Source organism: Polistes canadensis, unplaced genomic scaffold (genome assembly GCF_001313835.1).
Source record: "Polistes canadensis isolate GaletaPanama2010 unplaced genomic scaffold, ASM131383v1 scaffold_490, whole genome shotgun sequence".
Classification (NCBI taxonomy): domain Eukaryota; kingdom Metazoa; phylum Arthropoda; class Insecta; order Hymenoptera; family Vespidae; genus Polistes; species Polistes canadensis.
This window is the reverse complement of record NW_014570037.1, coordinates 29,154-56,865: the sequence shown is the minus strand read 5'-3', so window position 1 is coordinate 56,865 and position 27,712 is coordinate 29,154. Positions and strand designations below refer to the sequence as shown.

At 26.5% G+C, this 27,712-nt stretch overlaps 4 protein-coding genes across 5 annotated transcripts; 2 read left to right on the top strand and 2 right to left on the bottom strand.

Moving 5' to 3' along the window:
* Window positions 1-306: 306 nt before the first annotated feature.
* LOC106792593 (EH domain-containing protein 3) lies at window positions 307-9,315 on the top strand (the record flags this gene model as incomplete). Its single annotated transcript, XM_014759063.1, is given in 13 exon segments — window positions 307-475; window positions 911-1,006; window positions 1,325-1,564; window positions 1,900-2,206; window positions 2,477-2,685; window positions 2,853-2,992; window positions 6,320-6,824; window positions 6,913-7,226; window positions 7,305-7,413; window positions 7,498-7,816; window positions 8,208-8,378; window positions 8,521-8,758; window positions 8,863-9,315. Coding segments are annotated over 12 exon segments (2,785 nt in total), but the record flags the coding sequence as incomplete, so codon positions are not given.
* A 2,024-nt stretch (window positions 9,316-11,339) lies between these two features.
* On the bottom strand, window positions 11,340-16,171 carry LOC106792594 (dnaJ homolog subfamily C member 10-like). Of its 2 annotated transcripts, none has more exons than XM_014759065.1 (13): window positions 16,130-16,171; window positions 15,324-15,506; window positions 14,977-15,130; window positions 14,677-14,893; window positions 14,391-14,602; window positions 14,093-14,317; window positions 13,824-14,036; window positions 13,611-13,737; window positions 13,320-13,538; window positions 12,964-13,239; window positions 12,599-12,875; window positions 12,303-12,501; window positions 11,340-12,192 (listed from the first exon to the last, which is right to left on the bottom strand). In XM_014759065.1, coding segments are annotated over exons 2-13 (2,352 nt in total). In that variant the 5' UTR covers window positions 15,326-15,506; window positions 16,130-16,171; the 3' UTR covers window positions 11,340-11,961. The 2 variants fall into 2 exon arrangements, with proteins under 2 accessions (XP_014614551.1, XP_014614550.1); XM_014759064.1 differs by lacking the exon at window positions 16,130-16,171 and adding an exon at window positions 15,751-15,783.
* Window positions 15,877-16,924, top strand: LOC106792595 (signal recognition particle 14 kDa protein). Its single transcript, XM_014759066.1, has 4 exons — window positions 15,877-16,095; window positions 16,160-16,232; window positions 16,476-16,588; window positions 16,674-16,924. The coding sequence occupies exons 1-4, from the start codon at window positions 16,072-16,074 to the stop codon at window positions 16,788-16,790; spliced, it is 327 nt and encodes a 108-aa protein (XP_014614552.1). The 5' UTR covers window positions 15,877-16,071; the 3' UTR covers window positions 16,791-16,924.
* Window positions 16,925-20,254: 3,330 nt separating this feature from the next.
* LOC106792596 (prohormone-3) lies at window positions 20,255-25,002 on the bottom strand. The gene is made up of 6 exons (XM_014759067.1): window positions 24,732-25,002; window positions 23,636-23,853; window positions 21,841-21,976; window positions 20,935-21,084; window positions 20,732-20,820; window positions 20,255-20,499 (listed from the first exon to the last, which is right to left on the bottom strand). Exons 2-6 carry the CDS (start codon window positions 23,801-23,803, stop codon window positions 20,356-20,358), a joined length of 687 nt encoding a protein of 228 aa, XP_014614553.1. The 5' UTR covers window positions 23,804-23,853; window positions 24,732-25,002; the 3' UTR covers window positions 20,255-20,355.
* Between the last annotated feature and the right edge of the window lie 2,710 nt (window positions 25,003-27,712).

Genomic DNA, 27,712 nt, shown 5'->3' with positions numbered 1-27,712 from the left:
TACCAAAAAAAATACAAATAATCTTTTTATATACAAATAGATAATTATATTTTTTTATTACAAAATTTTATTTTTCAAATCCATGATTTTCAAAACAATAATTAATCATGTTGAAATTTCATCGTTTCTTTGTCATTTATATTTTTTTCGTGGGTCACTTTATAACGCTAGGGTCAAGGTTTTTTCGTCGAGTATTTAAACGTCTTCCTCAATCATCGATTCAGTATATTAAAATTTGTATTCGCCATCAGAAGTACTAGAGAAGTCCGATATTACGATCGTATTTTTTTTTTTTCTCATTTGTAGAAACATGAATTCAAGGGGAATATTTCATAGAAGATCGTGCCATGTTCAACAACGTGGAATTTGTGTTACACTCGTATTATTAAGTTTAATTATTGGTACGATACTTTTCGCATATACTGCATTGGCATCATCCGTTGACGAGAACGATACTATCGAACAGGTGTCATTCGTAAGTATATTTTTTTTTTTTGTTAAAGTACACATGAATCCGAGCATGACTCTTAGTCAACTAAAATTATTAATAATTATTTTTTACTGTTTTTTTTTTTTACCAAATCAAATGACTGGCACCCCTAATGGTTTCCCTATTAGTCGCCTCTTACGACAAGCAGGGATTACTGCGGTCTTATTCTTATCCCCAGACCCGCAGGGGAATATTATACAAAATATTATGCTAGTGAAAAAAAAAAAAGAAAAAAAAAACTAATTGATTAATTTTAATATAATTCTCTGGTATTAATTTATAAAATTAATTAATAAATAATAAAACAAAATATTAAAAAAAAAAAAAAAAGAAAAAATAGAAAATTAATTGTAGTTCTCCAATGTTAAATATAATTTATCTAAGATTTTGATACTAATTAAAAAATCTATTTAATTATAGCTTTTCCGACACGGTGATAGAACACCATTACACACATACCTTGCAGATCCATATATAAATTATTCATGGCCCGGTGGTTGGGGTGCTCTTACGACGGTAATATCAAAAATATAATTACTTATTAAATATTAATTATTTCGATATAGTATAAAAATCAATTCTAGACAAGAACAAAAAAATAGAAAAAAAAAAAATAAAGCTGGACATACAATATTCAAATATTCCGATTCGCGTTATTTTTCGATATCAAATATAAAACGAACGAATATACGATTGAAGTTACGTAAGAAACATCTGCTGTTATAATTTTTTTTTTTTTTAATTATCTAATCATCGAGCAATAAAAATCTACGATTTATTGATAAATACATTTTTCAAAAGATTACCATTTCAATTGTGATAATTTGATTATAGAAAGGAATGCGTCAGCTTTACAACGTTGGAAAATGGATACGCAAAACTTATGGTCCCATAGTTGGTTTTAAATACAACAGCTCGATTGTATATGTTCGTAGCAGTGATTCCGATCGTTGCATCATGTCGGCACAAACATTGCTAGCTGGATTATATCCACCAACGGTCGAAGAAATATTTGTACCAAATATGCCATGGCGTCCTATACCAGTTCATACAATACCAAGAGAATTGGATGATGTATGTCTTATAATTCTTATCAAATAAGTATGTAAATGAATCTTGTGATCGATCAAGGGAGTCATAAGGGGGGAAAGAATTAATTATATCTCATGCATTACTAATTAATTGGTTTATCTAGAAATACCGGTTAATTCGGGTTTACATAATCGATCATCTGTTTTTCATTTCCAATGAAACTTCAATTCGTGAACATATTAAATAATAGCACATGTTCTTCATATGTGCGTGTTTGTACTTTACACACTACAATAATTATTTTAAATTATAATTAATTTAATTTTTTATTATTATTATTATTATTATTATTATTATTATTATTATTATTATTACAGTTGATAACGGTTAAAGCCTATTGCCCAAATTTAGAAAACGCATTGAACCAAGCAAGATATAACGAATCGAAAAGATCCGATGAAATGTTGGCTGATTATTATGACGAATTAAGCAATTATACTCAACAACCGGTAAGGACTATTCTGGATGTTGAATTTTTGTACAACGTACTCGAAATCGAAGCTGAACATGGATTAGAACTTCCACAATGGACGAAAAAATATTTTAATGAAAAAATGAGAAACCTTGCTGCACGTTCCATTGCATTGCTCACGAGTAACACTTTGTTGAAACGTTTATACGGAGGTAATATTATTTATTAATGAAATATCAATAGCATTAACTATTTTTTAATAACAATAATAATAATAATAATAATAATAATAATAATAATAATAATAATAATAATAATAATAATAATAATAATAATAATAATAATAATAATAATAATTNTAATAATAATAATAATTAGCTTCACTTACTACGAATAAGAATTGATTTAATTTTAATTTTATTCATTTATCCTACAGCATTATTTTATTAATCATTTAGAATATTTTTCTTTTTTGTTTCTAGGACCATTATTGAAAGAAGTTGTTAATAAGATGCAAGAAAAAATAATAAGAGAAAATTCAAGAAGGGCGTACTTCTATTCCGTTCACGACATAACAATGGTTAATGTTTTAAGAACAATGGGTTTCACAAACGAATGGTTCCTTCCAGAATACGGTGCCACCCTAATTTTCGAATTGCATTCGTATTATAACGAAGATCGAGAAGTCAAGGTGATTTTTCTATCGATCACTATTTCATTTTCTTTATCTTCTTTGTTTCCTTTCTTATCTTTCTTTTCTTATATTCTTTATCTTTATTTCATATGTTTTATATCATTTTTCTTTTAAAATACTTGGAAATAAAATAATAAAAAATGTTCCTATATTTATTTTCATAGGTGTCTTATTTGAATAATTCAGAAACGATTAAGCCGCATCCTATGGAAATACCTAATTGCAAGAAACCCTGTTTGTTGTCGAATTTATTGCACATTTGGAAAGAAGTACTTCCTGAAAATTGGGAGGAAGAATGTTTAATGTAAATACTCACGAAAAATTAGAAACAAGATTTATGCTAATTCATTATTAGCTAATTATCAAATGATAGCTAGCTAATTAATAATTATCAATATTTGTAATATTTAGAATATATACAAAAATAAGATAGATTTAAAATTAATCTATTGGAAAATGAACTTGATTAGTATTAAAATTGCGTGCATTAAATTGCATTATAATAAGACCAGTATCTATTGCGAATAAATTTATTTAAACGATTATTTTGATATGAAAATTATAATCATATAATGAATTTATACAATATGTTGTATAAAGTATTGTCTCTTTTTTAAATTGATATCTTGTTTGAAATACGTTTATTGTCAAAAAAAAAAAACATTAAAAAAAAATAAAAAAAAAGAAATGTAACGAAATAAAAAACCAAAAACAAAAAACGAACATTGATAAATTATTTAAATCTGACTAAAGCTTAAAATAACTCCAACTTTAATAGATAATCTCGTTAAAACCGGTAAATTGACACAAGATCGTTTAACCAGGATGTGTCCGCTTTAACTTACGCAACGACGAATGACACTGAATCGTTCGCATATATCATTGCGTAATAACACCAAGGATTATAGTGCAAGTGCAAGAGCTCCCATTCGTCAAACTTACTGTCTTCTAGTCTAAGAAATTAAAATTCGTCTATTGTTTAGAAACATCTGTCGCGATCATTTATTTCATTGGAATGAAGTAATCGTTGTTTTTTATTTGTGGAAACTATGTTAAGAGTCCAAATTAATTTACATTAGTGAAACAGTGTTTGGATATTTAACAAAAGTTTAGATTAGATTTCTTTTATCATAAGTATCAGTCTCTCTCTTTCTTTCTTTCTTTCTTTCTTTCTTTCTTTCTTTCTTTCTTTCTTTCTTTCTTTCTTTCTCTCGATTTGACTCACATGAGATAGATAGATAACTTTCTTAAAAGGGCCTAATCGGTGGATCCTTTTAGAGATGAGAACTATTCACCAATTATCTTTTTTTCAATGGCCTAATAATGAACTTTAAATGATATTAATAAAAGCACTTGAAAATCAGTGGACAAACGTTCTTGCTTGAATAATAAATCAATGAAATAATGAATCAATACTTTAATGATATTTTTAAATATATTATATTGTTAATAATAATAATAATAATAATTAATATTTAAATACTTCGAACAGTTCAATAAAAAATAATGTCATTTGGTATCTTTATATATATATAATTTTATTTTATTATTGAATTTTTATTTATTCATTAGATTTATTTGAATATTTTATTATTTTTATATTAGCTGACATTTTGAATTTTTTCTAATTGTACTATTAAACAATTATCTTTTTTTTACCTACATAAAATAGAACAATTATATTGAAAATTTGATCGATGACTTTAGATAAAATGTTTCTTTAAGACACTAATGATAAAGTTGTTGAGATTAAGTATTTTTAAAGAAAGATTTCTGTGATTAATCAACTGACCTTTGACATTACATAGATCTTTTGTAAATGAAAACATTTCTACTAGACGTTTTAATGTATTTAACTTTGATCTCGTTACAAAAAATAATCTTTTTAAGATATAGAACATAAAAAATCATTAACATCGATAGAAAAAACTTTTTTAATTTATTAATTATATTATTAAGAATCGAAGTTATAAAATTATCTTTGAAAATGGCGTTATTTTCGCGCCATATCTTTATGACGCGCGAATTATTTAAAATAAGTCAAAAAGACGTATCTATTTTAAATAAATATATCTAAAATTTATAAATAATTTTAAACATAGTAAAATAATAATTAATAAAAACAAAACAAAGTTTATTACACGCCATTGAAAAAAGAATTTCGAATAACGCGGAAATTAGGCAAATTAAATAAAAGTAAAAGAATAAACAATTATAAAATAATAAAATAAAAATTACAAGCAATAAATATTCGTAATAAACAATATAGTAATAAACTGCATGTGGATAATTTAATTTGAAGGAGGAGTTTAATGTTTCTAATAGAAACTCAATCTAGAACAGCATTGATATCGTTTATAAAAACTTTTCATAAAAGAAACACAATTTTCTTCAGCTATCAACATTGTTAACTAGTTCTAATTATTATCATTAGTTAATCGAGAATAAAATAATATATACGAAAATATTTAAAAAAAAATGTAATAATCAAGTAATATCATACAATACTAGAGATCATTCGTTTCTTATTCATTTACATATGCTATACAATCTCATCGTGGTAACTTGTCAGATGTTTACACATATACAGGGTGTCTAAAAAGTCACTCTCTTTTTACCGATATAATAAAACAATATAAATTTATTTTCTAAAATTATGATATATTTGTGTATAAAATATATTAAGATCAAAAATCTGCATTTTACAATGTTGTTAACAAACATATTAATGCGTATAAAAATTATTAAAAAGGAAAACAAAAAAACTGAAGACCTACTAAAAATTATTCAATTCGATGAAGCAACTTTTAAGACACCTTGTATAGATAGATATGTATATATATATATACCCATACCCATACATGTACTATATATAGATATATATACATATATATTTGGATCTTGTCACTTGGTAGTGCTTTGCGCTGGTGCATACGAGAACGACACGTCGTCACTTCACCATTGTGTTTGTACGTTTTAATACGGGGAAACAGCTCGGTATATCGCGTCATTATCAGAAAGCCCGCCTATTCATCGTTTCTGAATCGTAATCGTCGTTCTACTAAACGTTAAACGTCTCTTTAAAATAGTATAAGCCTTAGAAATTATCAATATAGTTTCCTCTAGTTCATCTATCAAAGACTTTTTATTCAGTTTTGCAACATTCTCGAATATTTAAAAAGAAATTCTTTCGGAGCCAAGTGTACGTGTATTCGGATAATAAAATACACTAAGTATAAAATATTGTAATTATTATTTCGTTGAATTTTTTGGATTATTTAAGAAGGACCACCCATTTGTTTGCATCGATTCATTTTAAAGTCGTTTGTTCATGTACATACAACTAAGAGAAAAGGACAGGTTAGTTCCCATTGCTTTCTCTCTTTCTCTCTTTATATATATATTCATCATTAACCATAATTATTTCTCATGGAAATTTCTTATTATATTTACTTTCACGTACGTCCATGGTTATTCTCATATGTATAGTTTCTACTATTTTATTTATTATTAATTTTTTTCTTTTGTTCTCACAAACTGCATAAAAAAAAATATTTAAATAACACAATCTTGCACATTTCTGATTTATTATCATTAAATGATATAATATTATTTCATTTTTAGATTAATATATATTGTCAATCGTCAATATGTTCAGTTGGCTCAGTCGAGATGAAAATGGCAAACAAGATCTCTTTGAGAATGTTACCGAAGGTCTTAAAAAAATATATAGAGCTAAATTGTTACCCTTGGAACAACATTATCAATTCCATGACTTTCATTCGCCTCAATTGGATGATCCAGATTTTGATGCAAAACCTATGATCCTTTTGGTAGGACAATATTCTACTGGGAAAACAACTTTTATTAAATATTTGTTGGAACGTGAATTTCCTGGAATAAGAATTGGTCCAGAACCAACAACGGATCGTTTCATTGCTGTTATGTATGATGAAAAGGAAGGTGTTATTCCTGGAAATGCTTTAGTTGTTGATCCGAATAAACAATTTAGACCACTTTCAAAATTCGGTAATGCATTCCTCAATAGATTTCAATGTTCTACTGTTTCATCTCCAGTTCTCAAAGGAATATCTATTGTTGATACGCCTGGAATTCTTTCCGGAGAGAAACAACGAGTATGTATCTTTTTACATTAGATATATTTGATTAATTTTAATCAGAGTATATTGTGTTTTTATTTTTCTCTTTTATTTATATTTATAGGTAGATCGAGGTTACGATTTCACCGGTGTCTTAGAATGGTTTGCAGAGAGAGTAGACAGAATTATATTATTATTTGATGCGCATAAACTCGATATTTCAGATGAATTTAGAAGATCTATAGAAGCCCTTAGAGGCCACGACGATAAAATTAGAATTGTTCTTAATAAAGCAGATATGATAGATCATCAACAACTTATGAGAGTATATGGTGCACTTATGTGGTCTTTAGGAAAAGTTTTACAAACTCCTGAAGTTGCTAGGGTTTATATTGGTTCATTTTGGGATCAACCATTAAGATATGATGTTAATAGACGGTATGATTTTTCTTTTTATCTTATTGATCTTCTTTATCTTATTAGGTTTATTTATTTTAAGTGTGTGATTTTTTTCAGATTATTCGAAGACGAAGAACAAGATTTATTTAGAGATATGCAATCGTTACCAAGAAATGCTGCATTAAGAAAACTTAACGATTTAATCAAACGAGCACGATTAGCAAAGGTAAAAAATAATTAAAATCATTTAATAAGACTATGTTTTCTTAAGTATTGTTGTACTAGACTCAATGTGTTTCTTGAATTACAGGTACATGCATACATAATCAGTGCATTGAGAAAAGATATGCCAAGTATGTTTGGTAAAGATTCGAAAAAGAAAGAACTTATAAAAAATTTAGGTCAAATTTATGATCAAATTCAACGAGAACAACAAATTTCTCCTGGAGATTTTCCAAACCTTAAGAAAATGCAGGAATCTTTAATGCATCATGACTTTAGTAAATTTAATCCAATAAAAACAAAATTATTGGAAGTAGTAGATAAAATGCTTGCGGAAGATATTGCTAAATTAATGGCTATGATTCCTCACGAAGAAGTAGCCACTACATCAGAGCCATTAATTAAAGGTATTCATTAAAGAAATATTTCATTGATTATAACATTAAATTAAAATTTATAGAAGAAGGAATTTTAAATAGAAATTATTTTTTGTTTTTAATTATTAAATTAAAATTTAAAAAAATAAGCTCATATAATATATCATATCAATACTAGAAATAGAAGATTACTTAATTTCATATCTTATCTATATTGCTTTCGTTTCCATGAATCGTCTATAAAGATATAAAAAGAACTAAATATTTGTGATACAATTTTATAAGTAAATTATGAATCTAATTATCTACATTAAAATTATTATTTTTCTCTCAAATCCAAGATAAAAATATTTATGATTTCAAAAATTTAAATTAAATGAACTCGTTTATTATACAGAACGTAAATATTTTATCTGCACAGGTGGTGCATTTGAAGGTGTGGAAGATCAGATTAGTCCATTTGGATACAAAAGAGGTGAAGGTATAGATGCAGGTGCAGGTGAACCCGAATGGATTGTTAATAAAGATAGATATAAATATGATAGTATTTTTGAAACCCTTGGTCCAACTGACGGAAAGATAACAGGAGCAGGTAACTTTTTTTTTTTTATCTTTTTCTGATGTCATTTTGTTGACATATCGTAATATGCGATGAACTTATATTCGATTACAATTATTATAATATTGCAATACGATAACTATATATCTATTCTCATATTAAACTTTATTTATAGCTGCTAAATCTGAAATGATTAAGTCCAAATTACCGAATAGTATGTTAGGAAAAATTTGGAAATTATCCGACATTGATAAAGATGGACTTTTGGACTCGGATGAATTTGCTTTGGCAATGCATTTAATTAACGTTAAATTAGAAGGTTACGACCTTCCAGCGGAACTTCCTGATCATTTAATACCACCTTCTAAACGAGATATTTAAATTATGATCAAATTATAAACGGCACTTTACTGGTATGTACTTTCTTTTTTTCTTATTGCAGTTTAAATATTTCTATATAAATTATTATCGTTGAAATTGTTAAATTATAATATTTATACGGATAAATAAATTACAGATTATTGTGCTTGCTTCTCGATGATTATAAAGAATATTTACATACTTGTAAAAAGATGTGATACAGAGCTTAACTGCAAATGGCAATACACAAGACGATAACTGAGATTTGTCAGTATGTATCGAAGATAATAAAATAGGAAATAATAATAAATTATTTCTAATTAAATATGAGAGCATAATATAAACGAAAATTGTCATCAAATAATTATAATGAAAGTAAAATGTATATACAATACATGTACATACATTTTATGTATATACATACAAATATATATATATATATATACATAAAAAATGACAGAAACACATACAATTACATCTAATTTTTACAAATGATATTGTAAAATTTCAAAATTTTGAGTTTCTAAAATTTCTACATTTCTAAATGCTCTGTTGAATAATTTCTTATAATCATATAGTCATATCTTCGAAATGCATAATAATTTAAAGTACTATGATGAATTACAAATGATTTAGAAATATTAGTAGCGCATTGTCACGTTAATGTGAAATATGCTACTTTATTTATATATATTTTTATGCATTGTTATATTATATGTGAAATTATATTTATTATACATAACACGCACATGTGCTTATAAAAAAAAAAAAAAAAAGAAACAATACAAAATAAAATTTCTACACTATTGTTACAAATATTTGGAACATTTTTGTAGTACTGTAATAAGAACGCTGAATGTGTTTAAAATCTTAAGGAAGCAATAAAAACTTGCATATTTATTTTTAATGTTAAATTTATATAAAACAAAATATGAATGGAATTTTTAAGTGTCTATTCAAAATTTATTTGTATTATACGTATAATTAACTTTAAGTTAAATATTTTAAAAACATTTTGCGTGCAAGTAGAAAAGATAGTAATCGAAAGAAAGGAAATATGATATACAGTATAAAATCTAAAAATAAAAAGCAAACTGACCAAACAACGTATTGAGATAACCATAAGAAAATTTGAAGAAATCGTGATATTTAGGAAAATCTATAAAAACACAAATATTTCCTCTCTCTTTCTCTCTCTCTTTTTTTAAGTTACTATTTATAGATGTATACGATTTGGTATATCAATACTACATAAATCGTTAATATAATCACTGCTTGTAGCAGATAATAGCAATTTTTCGATAGAATTTTCTCTATAAAACTATATAACTTGCTATTGCCATTCACTTATTATTTATGTATTTATGCATTTATCCGTATGTATAACTCATATTTTGCACTGCACATTTATTAATTGCTAAAAAATTAAAATTTGATGTTTCCAGAAAGTTTTAATATAAGTTTACCAAAAACAATTATTTTACTTTATTTATATCTAATTGAATCACGAATTTTTTGAAACAAAAATAAATTAATAATAAATTAATAATAAATTAAAAGTTTATATAAAATTGTATTACCAAATTACCTTTAATGCAATTTATCTATAAACACGTTCGTTTATTTTTATATATATATATATATATAAACATAAATTTGTGTTTTATCACACCAACCAAAGATGATGCGATATTAAGACTGTAAAAATCAGTAAAAAAAAAAAATACGACTTATTCATGAAATATTTATCTATATTATTTTTTAATTTAATTGAGTTATTCGAAACGAATATATTTAAAAAAATGAGAGATAAAAATATTATTTTTCTGCTATTTATATTTTTATATTCATCAAAGCTTGTATATATATATATATATATATATATACATATACACACACGCGCGCGTACCATACGTTGATGTCCTTATGTTTACACTGCCTATGCGTTAATTAATTTAATGTGATATATAAATATAAAACACAGTAATTGAATGGATTTATTATGAGGGGCACATAAACGTAATTCGGACTAAAAAATATAACATTTCTCTGATGAGAATTAGAAAAATTGTGAATGATCAAAAATAGAATATTTTTATAATACATTCCACAGATAAAAATGTGTCCAATTTATTTTTGTTTAGAATAAATCTTATGTTTGGCGTGATTGAATTTAAATAAATTTCTATTAGCTGATTCTTTGCTAAAACATAAATTTAGAAAATGAAAACAACGATTTAAGAAAATATGTGGATATAAAAAAGAAACATTTTTTATGCTAAACCACCGAGAGTGTCTTATTTTTCATTCGAGTATTTACTTTTATAAATGTAGTGTGTCTACCCTAATATTAATCTTGTATATGTATTTAAAATGTGCAATCAACGGCACTGTACAAAATATAAATAAACTTCTCATATATAAAATAATGTGAATTATCCAAATATAATTAATATATATTAAAGAAATATATGTATATGTATCCTACATATATGTATTCCTACATATATGTTAAACAAAACTATCGTTTTTTTTCATTGGAAGATATTTTATTATTTTTCTTCTCTCCTCTTTTTTCCCTTTATCTAATGAATTTATATAATTAATTATTTATTATTATAATTGTCTAAAAAAAAAAAGAATTTATTCTACATTTTGATAAAATTTATTTTTTGTCTATTGTTCTATACAGGATGTCCGAGGTTTTATCGATCAAACGATGTCAACGTATTCTATTTGCAAAAATAAAAAACTTTCAAATATCCTATTTAATAAAATCAATGAAACATTTATGTAAATAGAGCTAATGATGCTAAGATGTAAAAACAGTTTATTCATATATCACAGTAAAGATATATATAGAATATTTAAATATAAATGCATCATTGAATATACTGAATATTGAGTATTTCATAAAAGGGAAGTTGAATCGCACTGTAAATAGTGCTCATTTAATCATAGACACGTATAATACATGCATACAATTATTAAATGCACGTATTAAATATATTACTTACGTTGGTCTACAATGTGACCGGAAATATTGTTACTATTTAAAAAAATATAAATTTTTCTTATAAAAATGTATTTTTTTAAATGTTAAATCTAAATTAGATAAGATTTTGAGATTTCAAATGTTACATCATTCGTAAAAAGAATTATGAAATATTTTTTTCATTTATCGTGATGTAATGTAATTTTGTGTGTTTTTCTTTTATCGATTATGCACCGCTCATATTATGCACATTACTTATCGTTATAATTCGTCGCGTTTATTCTTCTTATTAGTATTTAAATAATTCGATAATTTTTCTTTAATCATTTCAGATGACGTTGCCATAATTTGAAAACCTTTATCGACATCTTTTATATCGTGTTTTCTATCGTAAATAATTAATGTCGGATATGCTTTAACTCCTGCTTGCGAACACTGTGTATGATACTGCTCGCAATTAAATTTTCCGAAATTTACCTTATTGCTAAATAACTGGAAAGAAAACAAATACATTTTGAAAATGATGCTTCCCACACATATTATATAATCTATAAAATAATAATAATGCAAAAATGTTACGATACATGAATTCTAAATTATACCTGTGCGGTGACTGAAATGTGTGGGTCAAGTTTTTGACAATGATCGCACCAAGGTGCATAAAAATCAACCAACCACACATTCTTTCCAGAAAATACTTTCTTTCGTAAACTGCTTGGATCCAAATCATAAACTTTAGTTGGAAAATATGTAGAAATCCATTTTAACATGTGCCACATTTTATGTGGTCCATCGTATTTTCTATAATTAAAATATTTATTATTTATCATCCTTGAATATAACTTTAAAAGTGTATGATGAACATATGATACATCAGAACAACGTCGCTTAGACTTACATAGCTTTGTTCAAATTTTTACGGTCTCTTGGATACAATCGTATATTAGGATAGCTTCCAACTTCTTGCAATCTGCATAAATTATTTTCTACTTCGCAATCAACATTGGCTACCTTAACGAATGGTAGAATATTCAAAATTTTAGCAACAGCAGTCCATTCCGGTGCTAAATGTTGACAAGGTGCGCACCAACCAACAAAATAATCAACAATCCATATGGTTTTATCTTTATCTTTTTCAAGATATTGATTAAAATTGTTGGCAGATAATTGTATAACTAAATACAGAAAATATACAAATTATAAATATATATGTTCCTTCACATATAATATTAAAAGTACTATATCTCATAATATATTTTTTACCTGACGGGTTTCGTATGTCATTTATAAATTGTATTACATTAGTAGCTGTTTTGTGTGCCGTAAATTGATATGTTTTTGTTCCATTAATGAGCATTGCAGTTGGATAAGAACGTATATTGTATTTTCGGCAAATCGAAGAATGCACGGTGCAATCAATCGTACCAAAATGTACAACCGATTTATTAAATTGCATAGATGCTTTACGAAGTTCTGGTAAAAACTGCATACACGGAGGACACCATGGTGCAAACCAATCTAGAAACCATACTTCTTTACCTGAAATAAAATAAATAAAACATAAGAATTAATAAGAATATGTATTTTATTATTCCTGTTTAATTTTAAATATCATTTACCACTATTTCTTTGTAATATTGATAATACTTTATCGGCAGATAAAGCCCATAGATTGTTAGCTTTAATACTACTTGTAGTAAACTTAGCAATATCATGAATTGTATTTTTTCCATGACTTAATTCGAAAGCTCCTCCAGGCTTAAGAACACCCCACATTGGATATCTGTTCACGTCTAATGTATTGCAAAGATATCCGTACCTTCCGCAATTAATTTTACCTATGAATTATAAATATAAAATAAGTTTTAAATTAAAGACACATATAAATTGAAATATACGATAAGGGATACCTAGATTAATAGTATTAATAACATTAGGAAGTTTCTTAAGTATTAAATCTAATTCAGTTGAATGTCCTATATAAAAACATACGAGCCAACCTATCCCTGCTTCTTTTCTAAGCTCTCTTCTTATTTCCTATAAATAAAAATTCCAAATTTATTACTTAAAATTATATCTAATATGTACATTTTTAAAATCATAATTAAATCAAATTTTAATACCTCAAATTCATTATCAGTAAGATTCTTTGGTTCTGGTAATTGTTCTAAAACTTGTTCTATTAAATCTTTGACATTTTCTATATTTTTCAAATATATGGGTACCCAAGTTTGTTTGTCACTTATCGTTGGCAAAAAAATCGCACAAGTGTTATCGGAAATATCATCACATTCATTTTCTTTGCAGTGAAGTAATTGAATATTTAATGTTTTATCCTATAATAATAATATATGTTATGACACATTAATTATTTTCTATTGAATGCACTTACAAAAATAGCAGCAACTTTAAGCAGATCGTCGGATGATAAACATTCTTCCTTATTTTTGTAAGTAAATACAAGCATGGGTTTTTTAATAAGTTCATTATTTTTTATAAGACGTTTCCAATTAGACAAACTTATCTCAGGAATATTAATATACAACTTATTTAATATAAAATCTTTTATTGCATTATGCGTTCTCTCTCCAGTATACTGTCTCCCACTTGTTGAATTCTAAAATTATTAGATATTTTAATATAAAAACTAGATTATTAATAACTTAAATATAGCATTTAAGAATAAATACCTTTGCAATATAAAGTAAAGCAGGATACCCTGTTATACCAATTTGTTGACAAAGTTGAAAATCATCTTCGCAGTTAACTGCGCCTACTTTTATAACTCCTTCAAACTCTTCTGCTAATTTACGCCAAATTGGTGCTAAATGATGGCAGAAATGACACATCGGCGAGTAAAAATTCACCAACCACATTTTCTCAGAATTAAATACATTCTCAACTGTAGAAAATTAAAAAAATAATTAATCGTTTACTATTTATAAATAAAATTCAAATAAATTTTATACGACTTACAATAATCATTTCTGTTGAGAGTGACAACTTGTGGATCATCATCGTAAATCCCAAAATTATATTTGTAATAATTCCAAGAATGATAATTAGGCTTTTTGTTGATATTCTCAAAACCTTCTTCTCCATAGAGATCATACTTTTTTCTTAATTCTGGATCCTTTAATACTTCATAAGCTGTTGTTAATTTAATAAATTTCTCATGCGCTTTTGGGTCATCCTAAAATAATAATAATAATACATTACTATACATCTTGTATAATATAATAAAAAAATACTTTAATAAAATATTCGATAAATTACTTTGTTTTTATCAGGATGATGAGTAACAGCAATTGTTTTGAAAGCTTTACGGATTTCTCTTTGATCTGCACTTTTACTCACACCAAGAAGATCATAATAATCTTCAGCTGATGTTAAATAAATTATTGTTAAAAATATTATCGCATATTTGATCCTAAAAAGGAGATATTAATAAATTAAAATAGTTGCAATAATAAAAATACAAGAGATAATGTGATAATTAATTTAGATTAAATAATTAATTTATTACAATTAATGTAAGAGTGACTTAACTTAAGATAAATTCTATATATTTTTATACAATATAGATAATGTAGATAAGTAAAAAATTATAAATATGTACATACATTTTAAACGATATATCTTAAGTTGAATAACCAGACAAAGTTAGTTGTGTGAGATATGATTAATATTAATTTTCTTTATAAAACTAAGCAAATAGATAGCCAAACGAAATCATATCCCTGTTGCCATATTTGGAAATTCTCATAATCTTCCCACTAATGTAAAATGATGCAGATCTACAGAGGCTGTAACATACAAAATATATATATACATATATATACATGTATTACATACACAATAGAAAGTAATATAACCTAAAAGTGTTAAGAGTACAGAACCTAAAATATTAGGTAATACAAGAATATTTTTAGAAATTAATTATTAACGAGTTAAATCAACATATTTTTAGTTTTTAAAGTGAATTACTGTCAAGTAAATATAATGTTTTCATTAATAATTATCTATAACAAAATTAATTACAAGTAGTACCTTAGTGTACACATTATTTCATTTATAAAATTATTTAACTATTTTATTTATAATGTTTTCAAGTACTGTTTATTAGATTAAATTAAGGTTAACAAGAATATAATAAAAAAGAATGAAAATAGAAAAAGAATCTTGAAAGATATTTGATTTAAAAACCCCGCCGAAGATTTTATTGAAGAATACTTCTCTATAATATACTTATTTGAGGTTCCCATCAGGTCTGTGAACCGAAGTATGCAGTGCATACAAATGACACAGAACATAACCAATTAATAATAACTGATTTGACATATTCTAGTGGCATATGGTTGTGAAATCAAAATGGTCTTTTTGGAAAATGATATGGTAATTTGTAAAATAAATGTATATCATTTCTTACAAACATTATATTTAAATTATCATTTTTCAGTTCTTAGTGGAGCTCACAAGGCTATTTGAGAAATCAAGACTATCTGGTTCTGTAACTTTAACTATTAAAAGGTGTAAGTATTTTTAAAGGTACATTGTGTATTTTATCTATCATTATTTACTTTGAGAATTATTTTAACAATATAATTTATCTTCTAGAAAACAAATTGATTGGTTTGATTATCGTCCATAATAATTTTTCGCATGTGTTGATAATATTTTAAAGTCACTGCATTAATCAAGATTGAATGACATTTAATATAATTGTTACCGCATAAAGAATACACCATGTTTAATCTTTAATTTTTAAATCACAGTTAATGGACATAATAAACCAGTACCTAGAAAAGGAAGACCACCTTTATCAACGCCAAGTGAATTTCTTTGCCTGGTGCGAGCCACTTTTCGCAGCAAAAAAATCTCAACTGTTGTAAGTATCATTCTAAAATTACATAGATATATATAGCTAATTAATTTTTTGTAAAGAAGGTAATCTAAACTTTTGTTGTTTTCAGATACATTCCAAAGACGTTAATAAATTCCAGCAAGCATATTGGAATCTCCTAAAAACAAATATAAATGGCCTTAAAAAATTAAAAAAAGTAAAATCTGCCAAACCTAAAGTTCATTAAGATAATAAATTGAAAAAGACTTAATACATTCATTAACTCTGTTATAACAATTTTCCTAATAATAGAAATACAACCTTTTTTAATGTATAACTAATAATAAGGAAAAAAAAAAATAAAATACGTTTTATGTTGTACATATGTTAGTGTTTCCATAATTTAAAGTCTTACTGATACAATTTTACAAACAGTTATAATTTATTCGATTATAAATAATGCAAAAACCATTTATCTACTACTATTGACATTCCAGAAAATATGAATGAATGCACTATTACTGTTAGGTCGATAACACTGGAATCTATTATTACCAATAAGTCGGTAACAAAAAAGAATTTATTATTATCGACGATCGGTAACGCTTGATTGAGTAATAAAGAAGAAATCTACTGTTATAGATGGTTGGTAATATAGGAATCTGTTTGTACCGGCATTGCGATAATGAGAAAATCGAATTTTTATAAAAAATTGAAAAAGCGATTTTCTCTCTTAAATTTTCATTTTTTAAATTAGGTCTTGTTCATTAAATATATATATAATATTTTTTGGTAAAGAAAAATATACGATAGGAGTTTTCAAATTTATTTGCTATCCATCATTACTTCACATTTAACTATTTGAGCTCTTTAATATTGTATTGTTTGAATGATATACATTTATTTGTGTATTAGATAGTCGCACACACATGATATATAATTTACTCTGGAATTAATTCATTCAGTAGAGGTACTTTTGACTCAAAGCCAGACGGCCAAATTCCTTAAACACTATGATACATCGTACGTATGAATATTCGATTATTTTCGAGAATAATAATTCACGTATTATAAACATATTATTAAAAAGATCTTCTCCCACCGTATAGGATCGTAGATTATCTTACATCTATGATATGTATTTTTATGCGGTTCCATTTTTTCATTCTAATTTTTTTAACATCAGTAAGATAAAATTGAAAGAAAAAAATAAAACAAAAACAAATAAGAAAATAATTATGGAATAGAAGATAAGAGTTTGTTTTAAAAGATTGCATATCGAGTTTTGCATGCGTACGACGTATGTAAAAAAAAATACCACGTGTATATACTATATATGTATATAATATATATATATATATATATGCTTCGAGAAAATATATGAATACTATATGCAAATATATATATGTATGTGTATATATGTATAGCTTAATAATTATACATATTGATCGAAGATAAAAATATAATTTCGATATAACATTCATATTTTAAAACATTTTTTATAATGCTTTTAGGCATTTCGATTGATATGTTTTGACTTTTTTTCACTTATATTTATAATAAACGTTAACACTTTTAAATATATAGATATATGTATATAGGTATGTAAGTGTATGTGTGTTATTGAAAATAATAGTTATTTTATATATGTATTCGGACTCTCGACGACTCTCATCAGTAGCGCATAGAAACGAGGAATCATTTTATTTATTTGGAAAGACGTGTACGACAAGGCGACAGGTACTCTAAGCATTTGAGAAAGGTTTTTGCGAGCGCGCGTTTATGATCACTTTCATCTCACATTTCTTTATTTATTTAATTTTCTTTTATTTTTATCTTTTTTTTTTTTTATATTTTGTTATATTTTTTTTCTTGTGAAATTCTTTCCTTCTTGTCTTTATTTAAACGTCGCGAACGCGTTTATTAATTTTTTTTTATTAATTTTCATATATATATATATATATATATTGTAATAGCAATTAAATATCTTAAAATCATGTGTTGTCAACGCGTAATTAATTTACCATAGTTCCACGACGCGCGCGTCACATATATATATATTTATATATTTATTATATCTCTTAATTAACAACGCGATATTATTATTATTATTATTATTATTATTATTATTATTATTATCATCATCATCATCGTCATCATTCATTACTTTTCACATATATTTACGTATGGTCTTAATTTCATTTTGTTCTTTTTTTTTTTTAAATATATATTATATAGCTATGCCATATATTACACCGATTAATTAACAAATGTTCAGGAACGATTAATTGGATGATAGGTTTTTGTAAATTTTGTTAATAGACGTCTATAAATATTAAACAACACGTGTACGATTATTTTGATCAAAAAACACATCGATTTTTAAATGCTAAATACTATATTCGCTTCATTGTCACGTTTTCTTTCCATATTGAATTAGTTTAGTTCCTTCACCACTACTGATAATAAGAACGTTCGATATTTTACCATCATCATCATCATCATCATCATCATTATCATCATCATCATCATTCTTGTTTTTAATGATTTTAATTACAGAACGATAATAATAAGGAAAATGACAATTATAATAATAATAATAATAATAATAATAATATTTGTTATGTAATTAGAGTGTGCGTTTACGTAAGATTTTCTAACTATCGATCAGTGTTAATAGTCTCCCCATTTTCATATACATTCCTTATCATAAACGTTTCAATCATCAATGATTGAAAAGGCGAAATATTATTAAAATCGATCGCGATTAACGATCGAACTTAGAATTCTCTTACACGTTTTTAACAGATAGAAAGAAAGATAGATAGAGAGAGAGAGAGAGAGAGAGAAATAGCAGAACAAACAAAAAATCTATGTAACGCGTTTTATTGTATTTTCGGGTTTGCCATATAATTCGAAATTTTTGTCATAGAATTGTTTTGCGTTTTACGAGAAATGTTTTATTTCTAATGTTAATTAAAAATTTGTTCATTTTATTTTTCTATCATTTGAAAACGTTTCATATTTTTATACCAAAACGTTATTCTATTGTATAATATATAATATTTCATTCGAATTCACATTTGATATATATTATTTATTCTTATTTTTTGTATAATTGAGATAATTTTATATTCTTTTTGTGTGACTAATAATCTTTCTATCTTTCTTTCTTTCTTTCTCGCGACGAAAAAGAGATCCATTAGTAAGTATTTTTAATATATAACTTACTTACTTGTTTTTAATAATATATATATATATATTTGTTTTTAACTATATAAGAAGACGACGACAACGACAACGACGGTCCAGTATGATATGTAATTTGTATTTTATCAGTCGTAATATTAGGAGAAAACACCATAGAAGGCGTCTCGTATCGTCATCCTAGAATCTCCTTACTAAGTGATTTAAATATATCCCCCCCCTCCCCCCTGGTGAATTATTTCCCCGTTTCTTTTTTTTTACAAATAATTATTTTCTTCTTCCTTCTTTTCTTCTTTTTTTTTTTGTTTTCTAGAAGAAATTACATCGTTGTTGTTGTTTGTTTCTTGTTGTTGGAGATATATATCAAACTCGTAATGGAGTCTTCATGGGATACGAACGGGATCGTCGTAATTTAAATCGACATCACTTAAAAATCTATATCGTGCATTGATGGAGGAGAATTGCATGTTAATTTATGTTGTTGTTGTTGTTGTTTTTTCTTTCTTTTCTTTTTTTTTTTTTTAATCCTTCGCCATCGTTTCATTTTAATTTATCTTAACCCAATTATTCTCCTCCTCGGTAACCAATGACAAGGAAGAAATAGTTTAGGCGAAGGGTACTCGTTTAAAAAGACGATTCCCTTGTCCAGTGATCCTTTTCTCACCGGAAGTGTATTGTACGATTGATTTTATTTGATCCGTAGCAACTTGGCCAATGCATACCAATGGATCTTTGAAATATGAGCAAACCTAAGAACACATCAACAAGATATTTATTTTATATTATTTTTATACTTCGTTATATATAAGACAAAAATTAATTACAAAATACTAAAAATATGTGGCATCTGTTAGTATAATTTATTAACAGGTTTATATAAGAAAAAAACAAAATAAAAAATGTTGGATTTAAATGTTGAAAAACATTATCGAAGTATTTTTAAAAGCAATAATATTTAATAATAATTTTTGTGAATTATACCTTTCTTGGAGTTTGTCGATGTCGCCTTTGCAATTGACAACACAATCCACGACCAATATCACATTCACCGGACATGTTACACTCCTCGTCTACAGAAAAAATAAAAACGATGGAGTATTTTATCGATAATAAAAAAGAAAAAAGAATATTGTTAAAAAAAATAAATTAAAATAATTAGAGAGAGAGATATGTGTGATATTTACTGTATTGTTTGTTCGAAGTGACAGGTGGTTGACAGGATCGAGTTTCACCCCCTGCTACGTCAGCACACATCAAACCTGTTTCACAATCGTTATCTCTTCTGCACAATTCACCCTGTTTTAGTCCGTAAGCAAATAGGCAAGTTCCGATAACTGTAATTTATCATTGAATAAAATTTCAATTAACAATAAAACGAATTGCAAGAAATCGCAAAAATTGTTTCACTATTTTTTATTTTTATATTTATTTTGATTAACGATATATAAAAACGTACTTTTAAATAAAGAAAATTAATTACTTTTCCCCCGCGAACAATTTCTAATAATCATTTTATTTTAATAATCTTTAAAAAAAAAAAAATATTCTCATTCGCGCGTTGATTAAAAATTCATAGCAAATGTAAAACGTATTATTATTATTATTATTAATTACTACTATTCATAAATTATTGTTAACTAATCTATATCTCGTTAAATTCAAACTATTTTTTTAAATTTTCTTATTCTCAGAATTGAATAATTTATTCTAATGTAGAGTAAAAATATAAATGTATTGTTTATTTATATATTCAATACTGTAGCATTACGTAGAATTATTTGAAATTAAATAGAATTTTAATCTTTTAAAAGCATGACAGCTTTCCGATAACGTTTTATATTCCTTTGTAACATTAACATTTTATCGTGTGTGTTGATTCTGTTATATTATTATTATTATTATTATTATTATTTTATAAGTTTTATAACATTAATGTATATAAGCCTGATCGATATTTTTTCATCACGATAAAAGTTTTATAAAAGTCATTATAGTATATATATATATATATATATATATGCATATATACACGTATTACGTAGGTATATACGTGTATTTAAAGATAAAGTAAACATTAATGGAATATTTACTGCCATCAACGTTGACGCAGATCGAACCAGGACAACAATGTTCATTGGCTGTGCATTTTTTCTCGTAACAGGGATCGTCGGATTCCTCTTCCAGGGAATCCCCATAAGAATTCCCATAACCTCCCGAAAGGGGTCCCTTTAATGTAAAACAAAACAACATAATTTACATTTTAATGAAATTGCTTATCGATTTCAAAGTGTTAACATGAAATATTCAAACTTTTCGATAAAATTAACATCGACGAAACTTGAAAAAAAAAAAAAACGTAACAAAGTCGTCAAAGTTAAATTCAATATTTGTCCTATTTCTTTCATTATACATTTTCATTTTAATCAAGTACGCGCTCGTATTTTTTTTTTTCATTTCTTATGTAATCTTGACTAGGTCAAATTAAAAAGAAAAAAAAAGAAAAAAAAACAATTTTAATCAACTTAATCAAATATCAGAGGTCCAATTTAAAACGGGACATAATTTTTTTTTTTTTAGTTTTCTCGATTTACGTTGATGCACTTCTTCATGGTCAAACCGATGCATAATAAGTTTTTAAACAATTATTATTCAAATGAAATCTTAACGTTGATATATATCTGTATTACTACTAGTCAAATACTATATATAATATACTGTGCACACGAAACTTTTTACACATATCGTAGGATCAATTAAGCTTAACAATTTTTCATAGAATCTCATCAAAAAACAAAACAATACTTCCTTTTTCTTTTTTTTTTTTTTAATGAAGACAGATAAGATCAAAGGGGAAACCTGCTACATTGTCGCGATCGATGCTGCAAGTAAGTAAGTTCAAACAGTTAATGACGGTGACACGAGCTTGAACTTTTAAGTTGCCTCCTCTCTCGCAATATTTTTAGCATTTTCTCATCTTTTATTGAGTATCTTTCTTATTATTTTAACGAGATTTTCTTACAACATTTTACATTCCTGACAATCTTACGCGTTACACGATCTTAACAATTCATCGTTCATAGCAACGATTATACAAAGAAAAAACAAATAAATAACAAATTCTAATACAAAAAAAATTGTAAATCCGTCTACCTTATACGACAAATATAACTATCCCAAATTCGATCTGTGCGAAATTAAAAAAAAAAAGAATAGAAATGTAATAAATAAATAAATAAAAAAATAATAGATATACGCACACAAACTATTAGGTTGTCCCATAAGTTATTTCCGTGAAAATAAAACGCACCTCGATGAATATTTTTCAAGTGAGTTTCAAAAATTGTGGAAAGAGGTCATAATGTGTAAGAAAATAATAGAACGGAACGGTTCCTATATAACACAGTATAAATCAAATTTAAACAACAAAAATATCGTCTATTAAAGTCGTATCAAAAAAGAAAAAAAAAAGAAAAAAAAAGGAAGGAACTTATGGTGCAACCTAATGCAATTAGATTTGATTTCGAATCCGATTGGATATAAAATAATTAATGTTTCGAGATAATTGTTGATCATTTATAACGATAGAACACCATTGACGTAATTCTAACGTAGCAACGCTATATCCAGTTTATGCAGTAACAAGATGGGTGGAAAGGTTTGTAGGGGGTGTAGGGGGAGGGGGAAAAGGGATTATCGATCGAAGGTATTTTGCGTATTGCGACAGAAAATACAACAAATATGCCCAAATTTGTGCCCAAATTTTGTGTCCAAATTCGATGACATTTCTTTTACTTTTTTTTTTTTTTTTTTTATCGTATTGGGGCAAAAAAGTAGATAAGATAAAAGATAAGATAAATAGACGATAATGATTAGTAGTAAACATACCTGTAATAATCTAGATCTGCTCAAGTAACCACCATGTCCACCATAACCGAGATTAGATAACATTTCAGGACTGAATCGATTGAAAAGTCCACCCCATGCATTTGCCCCGAAGTGCATCGTGCTCATCATAACTATCATAGTGATCGCGATACCAGCTTGCATCTTCATATTTTTTATGCTTCTTTTATTGAAGTAGTATTAGTTATCTCGCGGTAACTCTATAAGATAAAACGTTGTCCAAAGTTTTCTATTTAATTGCAATATTTAGATATAAAAAAAAAGAAAAAGAAAGTCAAAGTAAAAATTGGGGATAGAAAAGATGTTGCATGGTTTTTTCTATTTCTTTTTTTTTTATCTTTTCGTCGAATTAATTTTGATTCTTCGAAAAAAAAAGAAAAAAAAAATGATTTCATGTAATATTTTTACAATCACACGGATTTGACATACATTGTTTTTTAAAATAATAATTTCTTCGTAGAGATTAGCATTGCATTTGCGTGACTAAAACGATTTAAACGTTAAACGTAATAAAGTAATCAACTTACGAAATAATAATAGAAATATTTATAAACATATTATAACGATTTAATAACACAAAAGTACGATTATTATTAATTAGGGCACACAAATCTTTTTTCGAAAATACATCTTTCATTTCCGTTCCTTTAATCGTTATACAACAAATTAAAAATTATAATACGTTTAATATGAAACATAAATTTAATTCATGATCCCAACGATTGGAGAGAAAAATCACGATAATAAACGATAAATAAATTGAATTAAATATTTTTCAAGAATATTCGAATTTCCAAATAAAAATAATAATAATAATAGTAACAGAAAGAAAAAAAAAAATAAAATCCTAAAAATTTCCTTAAACCAATTATCTATTCAAACATAACACACATATATATTCAATTTTTAATTAAACGAATTAGAAATGAAAAGTAACTACGGTAAACGTAATATTATACGTCGATTCATAGATAATGCTAATAATTTTATCAAATAAAAATCAAAATTGCATACACAAGATAGAAAAGAAATAATAATAATAAAAAAAAAAACAGAAAAACAGATCCGTTTTACTTACTTTTTATTTGTTTTTTAAAGCAGACTAGCTTGCTGAGGGAATGAATCTTCCTTCTAGCAGAAAAGTGACGAGATTAGAGTCGATAGAATTTATTATTCGATGTGTGAATTGATTGTGGCGAGGATCAGTCACTTTTTGATCAGCTCGGTGAGATCAACAAGTCCTCTTTGATGTTTGCTGGAGGACTGAGCTGAATCCTCGGAACCTTAGGTAATCTATACTTGTACCACTATTCACCTTTCCGTAACCGTCATACAGGCGCACCCTATATATATAATGTTGCGCATGCGTTTTCCCCCCAATCTGTCTATCCCTACCCCTATATTTTTTCCCTTCTTCTTCCTCTTCTTATTCTCCTTCATTCTCTTCTTCTTCATTTTCTTCTTCTTTTTCTATCCCACCCTAGTTATGTGCCCACCACCACCATCACCACCTACGTGACATTTCATCCATTCGCATTTTTTACCTCTACCTCCCTCCTATAGGATGATAACGACGATAAGCAACTTCTTTTTATACGGAAGAACAACAACAAAAAAAAAAAAGGAAAAGATTAAAACATTTCTCGCCACTTTAAATTAACGCAACCAACGCTAACGTGATATCTGCTGTTGCTACTACTACTACTACCCCCTTCTCGTACGCAATGTTCATTTTTTCGTTTGTTTATTTTTTAATTACAATTAAAATTTCCCATTATTATATATCGAGTTATATATTACGCAATTAAAAATATATCAGATAATAACGTTAACGACGAGGGATGACAAATATTTTCCCAACGAGACGAACGCGATTCTTTATCAATAATAAAAATGATAATTATACGAAACAAACTTTTCGTAGAGACGATAGATAAATATAATCGAGGTGTGGTAACTTTTAAATTCCACAAAAAAAAAATGTTCACCATTAATAATATTATGGCCAATCAAAAGATAACGCAATTTTTACCTCTTTTTTCTTTTTTTTTAAATCCAATATATAAATTATACTTTATATGCAAGAGTAAAATCTCAATATAATAAAAAAGTACGAACATTTTGATTCACCTTAATAATCTCAAGGTGAGAAAAATTGGTTATTTTAGGGGAACACATTTAAAGATATTATTGACGCAGATAATACGTATACCGAGATTATATAATAATAATTGTTTGAACGCAAAGTTTTGTTAGGAAAAAAAAAAAAAAAAGGAATAAAGATCGTAGTTGTAGAAGTTGTTGATAGGGGTAGATAAAAATTGCATTGTTCTTTACTACCATAAGAAGATCTGGTGTTCCTTGCTTGGCCCAGATCAAATTCATCCAGGGATTTAGTTTAAACGCGTAGGTGTTGAGCTAACCCACTCCCCCCCCCGCCACCCCCCCCTCTATCTCTTTCTCTCTCTGTTTTACCCTTTCTACCTGTACTACCACTACTACCAATACACCACCTACATCTATCTACCTCTTCTATTCCTTCTTTCTTCAGTTTGAACGTGTTATCATTGTCTCCTTCTCTCTTGGTCGTATTGATCCAAAGTATCCTGATGTTCCCAGCCAAGAGGTAGCTCCTGCTTTCACCTATACACTCTGGTTCCGCCCTGTTGTATTACAGGTAACCCTTAATACGTGTGTATGTATGTACGTACACGTGGGTGTGTGTTGAAGTAACACACCAACATTGTTTTAACTTAAATACGTAATACTTGTATGCCAGAGGTGAAAAGGAAAGATATTATTTTAAAAGAGAGAGAGAGAGAGAGAGAGAGAGAGAGAGAGAGAGAGAGAGAAAAGGATTACAATAGAAATGTTTCTAAATTAAATGTCCATCCTTCTTTATCCACATTTTCCATTCAACTTTCTTTTTCTTTTTCTTTTTCAGTTTTCCCTCATTGTTTCATTTTACAATGTACTCCTCTTTGATGTATAATAGTAAACGATCAAGAACAGAGAACGAATTGCGAACAAAAATATATTTTATATATATATATATATACGCGTGATTTTTTAATTAAATTTATATTTATATTTCATTTAAAAAAAATGACTATACTAACTTAATTTCATTTAAATTTTCATATATTATTTCTATTTTAAGTCGCGTTTTTAAAAAGTTACATTTATTTTTATCATTTCTTCCTGTCAACCCATTACCATTGAATAAATTGCTTTTGTTTCCATCTTCTTCTTCCTCTTTATTTTATTTCTCCTTTTTATTATGTTAAATCGGATTAATGCGAATTATTTAACGTTAGAATTCGATTTGATATACACGTTCGTATATTTGTTTTGTTTTTTTTCTTTTTTACGAATAATACTTTAAACTGATATATTTTTACCAAGTTTTTCTTACAAGTAAAATTACTTTTAGAGAACGGTGTGTTTTAATTTATGATATTAAAAAAGCCGAAAACACGTACCCGTGTTGATTTACAGTAGACCCTTGGCGAAGATTTTTATCATTTTGCGAACGGTCACGCAATGCGTTGTTCTTTAGTCTGCACGTTGATAAACTTGCATAATGTGTTCCTCGAGCAAATTTTTTTACGTTTTTTTTCGTCGCCTACACGGAGATAAAAACTTTGAATTTAATCACTAACACAACAGAGTAATAAAACATTATTTTTTGCTCGATAATAATATAATATAATCGCGATTCCAAAATTTACTTCGTTTAATTCAAAGTTTAATATAAATCATTCACGATGATCTAGATCAACATTGTGCAAATTTACAAATTATTGACTCGCAGTATTATTTGCATTATTCGTACGTTTACAATCCGACTTTCATACTTATTTGCACAATCTATAAACGTAAAATCAAAGAAATAATTATTAATCTAACAATTGTGTGTTATATATTATTGCGTAAAACGGACAAATAAATTTGAATTATTGTCGTATAAAAATGCGTTTAATAAATAACAATCTAACAAATGAAAAATAAATAATATTCGCATCTCGCATTTTAATTTTTTCCTTATAAAATATCTCT

Coding starts and splice junctions, on each gene's coding strand:
- LOC106792594 (XM_014759065.1), bottom strand. Junction 13,738..13,823: donor TTACTGATAATGAATTTGAG/GTATTAAAATTT, acceptor TTTTATTTATAG/GAAATAAGAAGAGAGCTTAG. Junction 12,876..12,963: donor TGACATACGAAACCCGTCAG/GTAAAAAATATA, acceptor TTCTGTATTTAG/TTATACAATTATCTGCCAAC.
- LOC106792595 (XM_014759066.1), top strand. CDS start 16,072: ATGGTCTTTTTGGAAAATGATATG. Junction 16,233..16,475: donor AACTTTAACTATTAAAAGGT/GTAAGTATTTTT, acceptor TTTAAATCACAG/TTAATGGACATAATAAACCA. Junction 16,589..16,673: donor GCAAAAAAATCTCAACTGTT/GTAAGTATCATT, acceptor TGTTGTTTTCAG/ATACATTCCAAAGACGTTAA.
- LOC106792596 (XM_014759067.1), bottom strand. CDS start 23,803: ATGAAGATGCAAGCTGGTATCGCGATCACTATGATAGTTATGATGAGC. Junction 21,977..23,635: donor GCAGATCTAGATTATTACAG/GTATGTTTACTA, acceptor TTTACATTAAAG/GGACCCCTTTCGGGAGGTTA. Junction 20,821..20,934: donor CACTTCGAACAAACAATACA/GTAAATATCACA, acceptor TTTTTTCTGTAG/ACGAGGAGTGTAACATGTCC.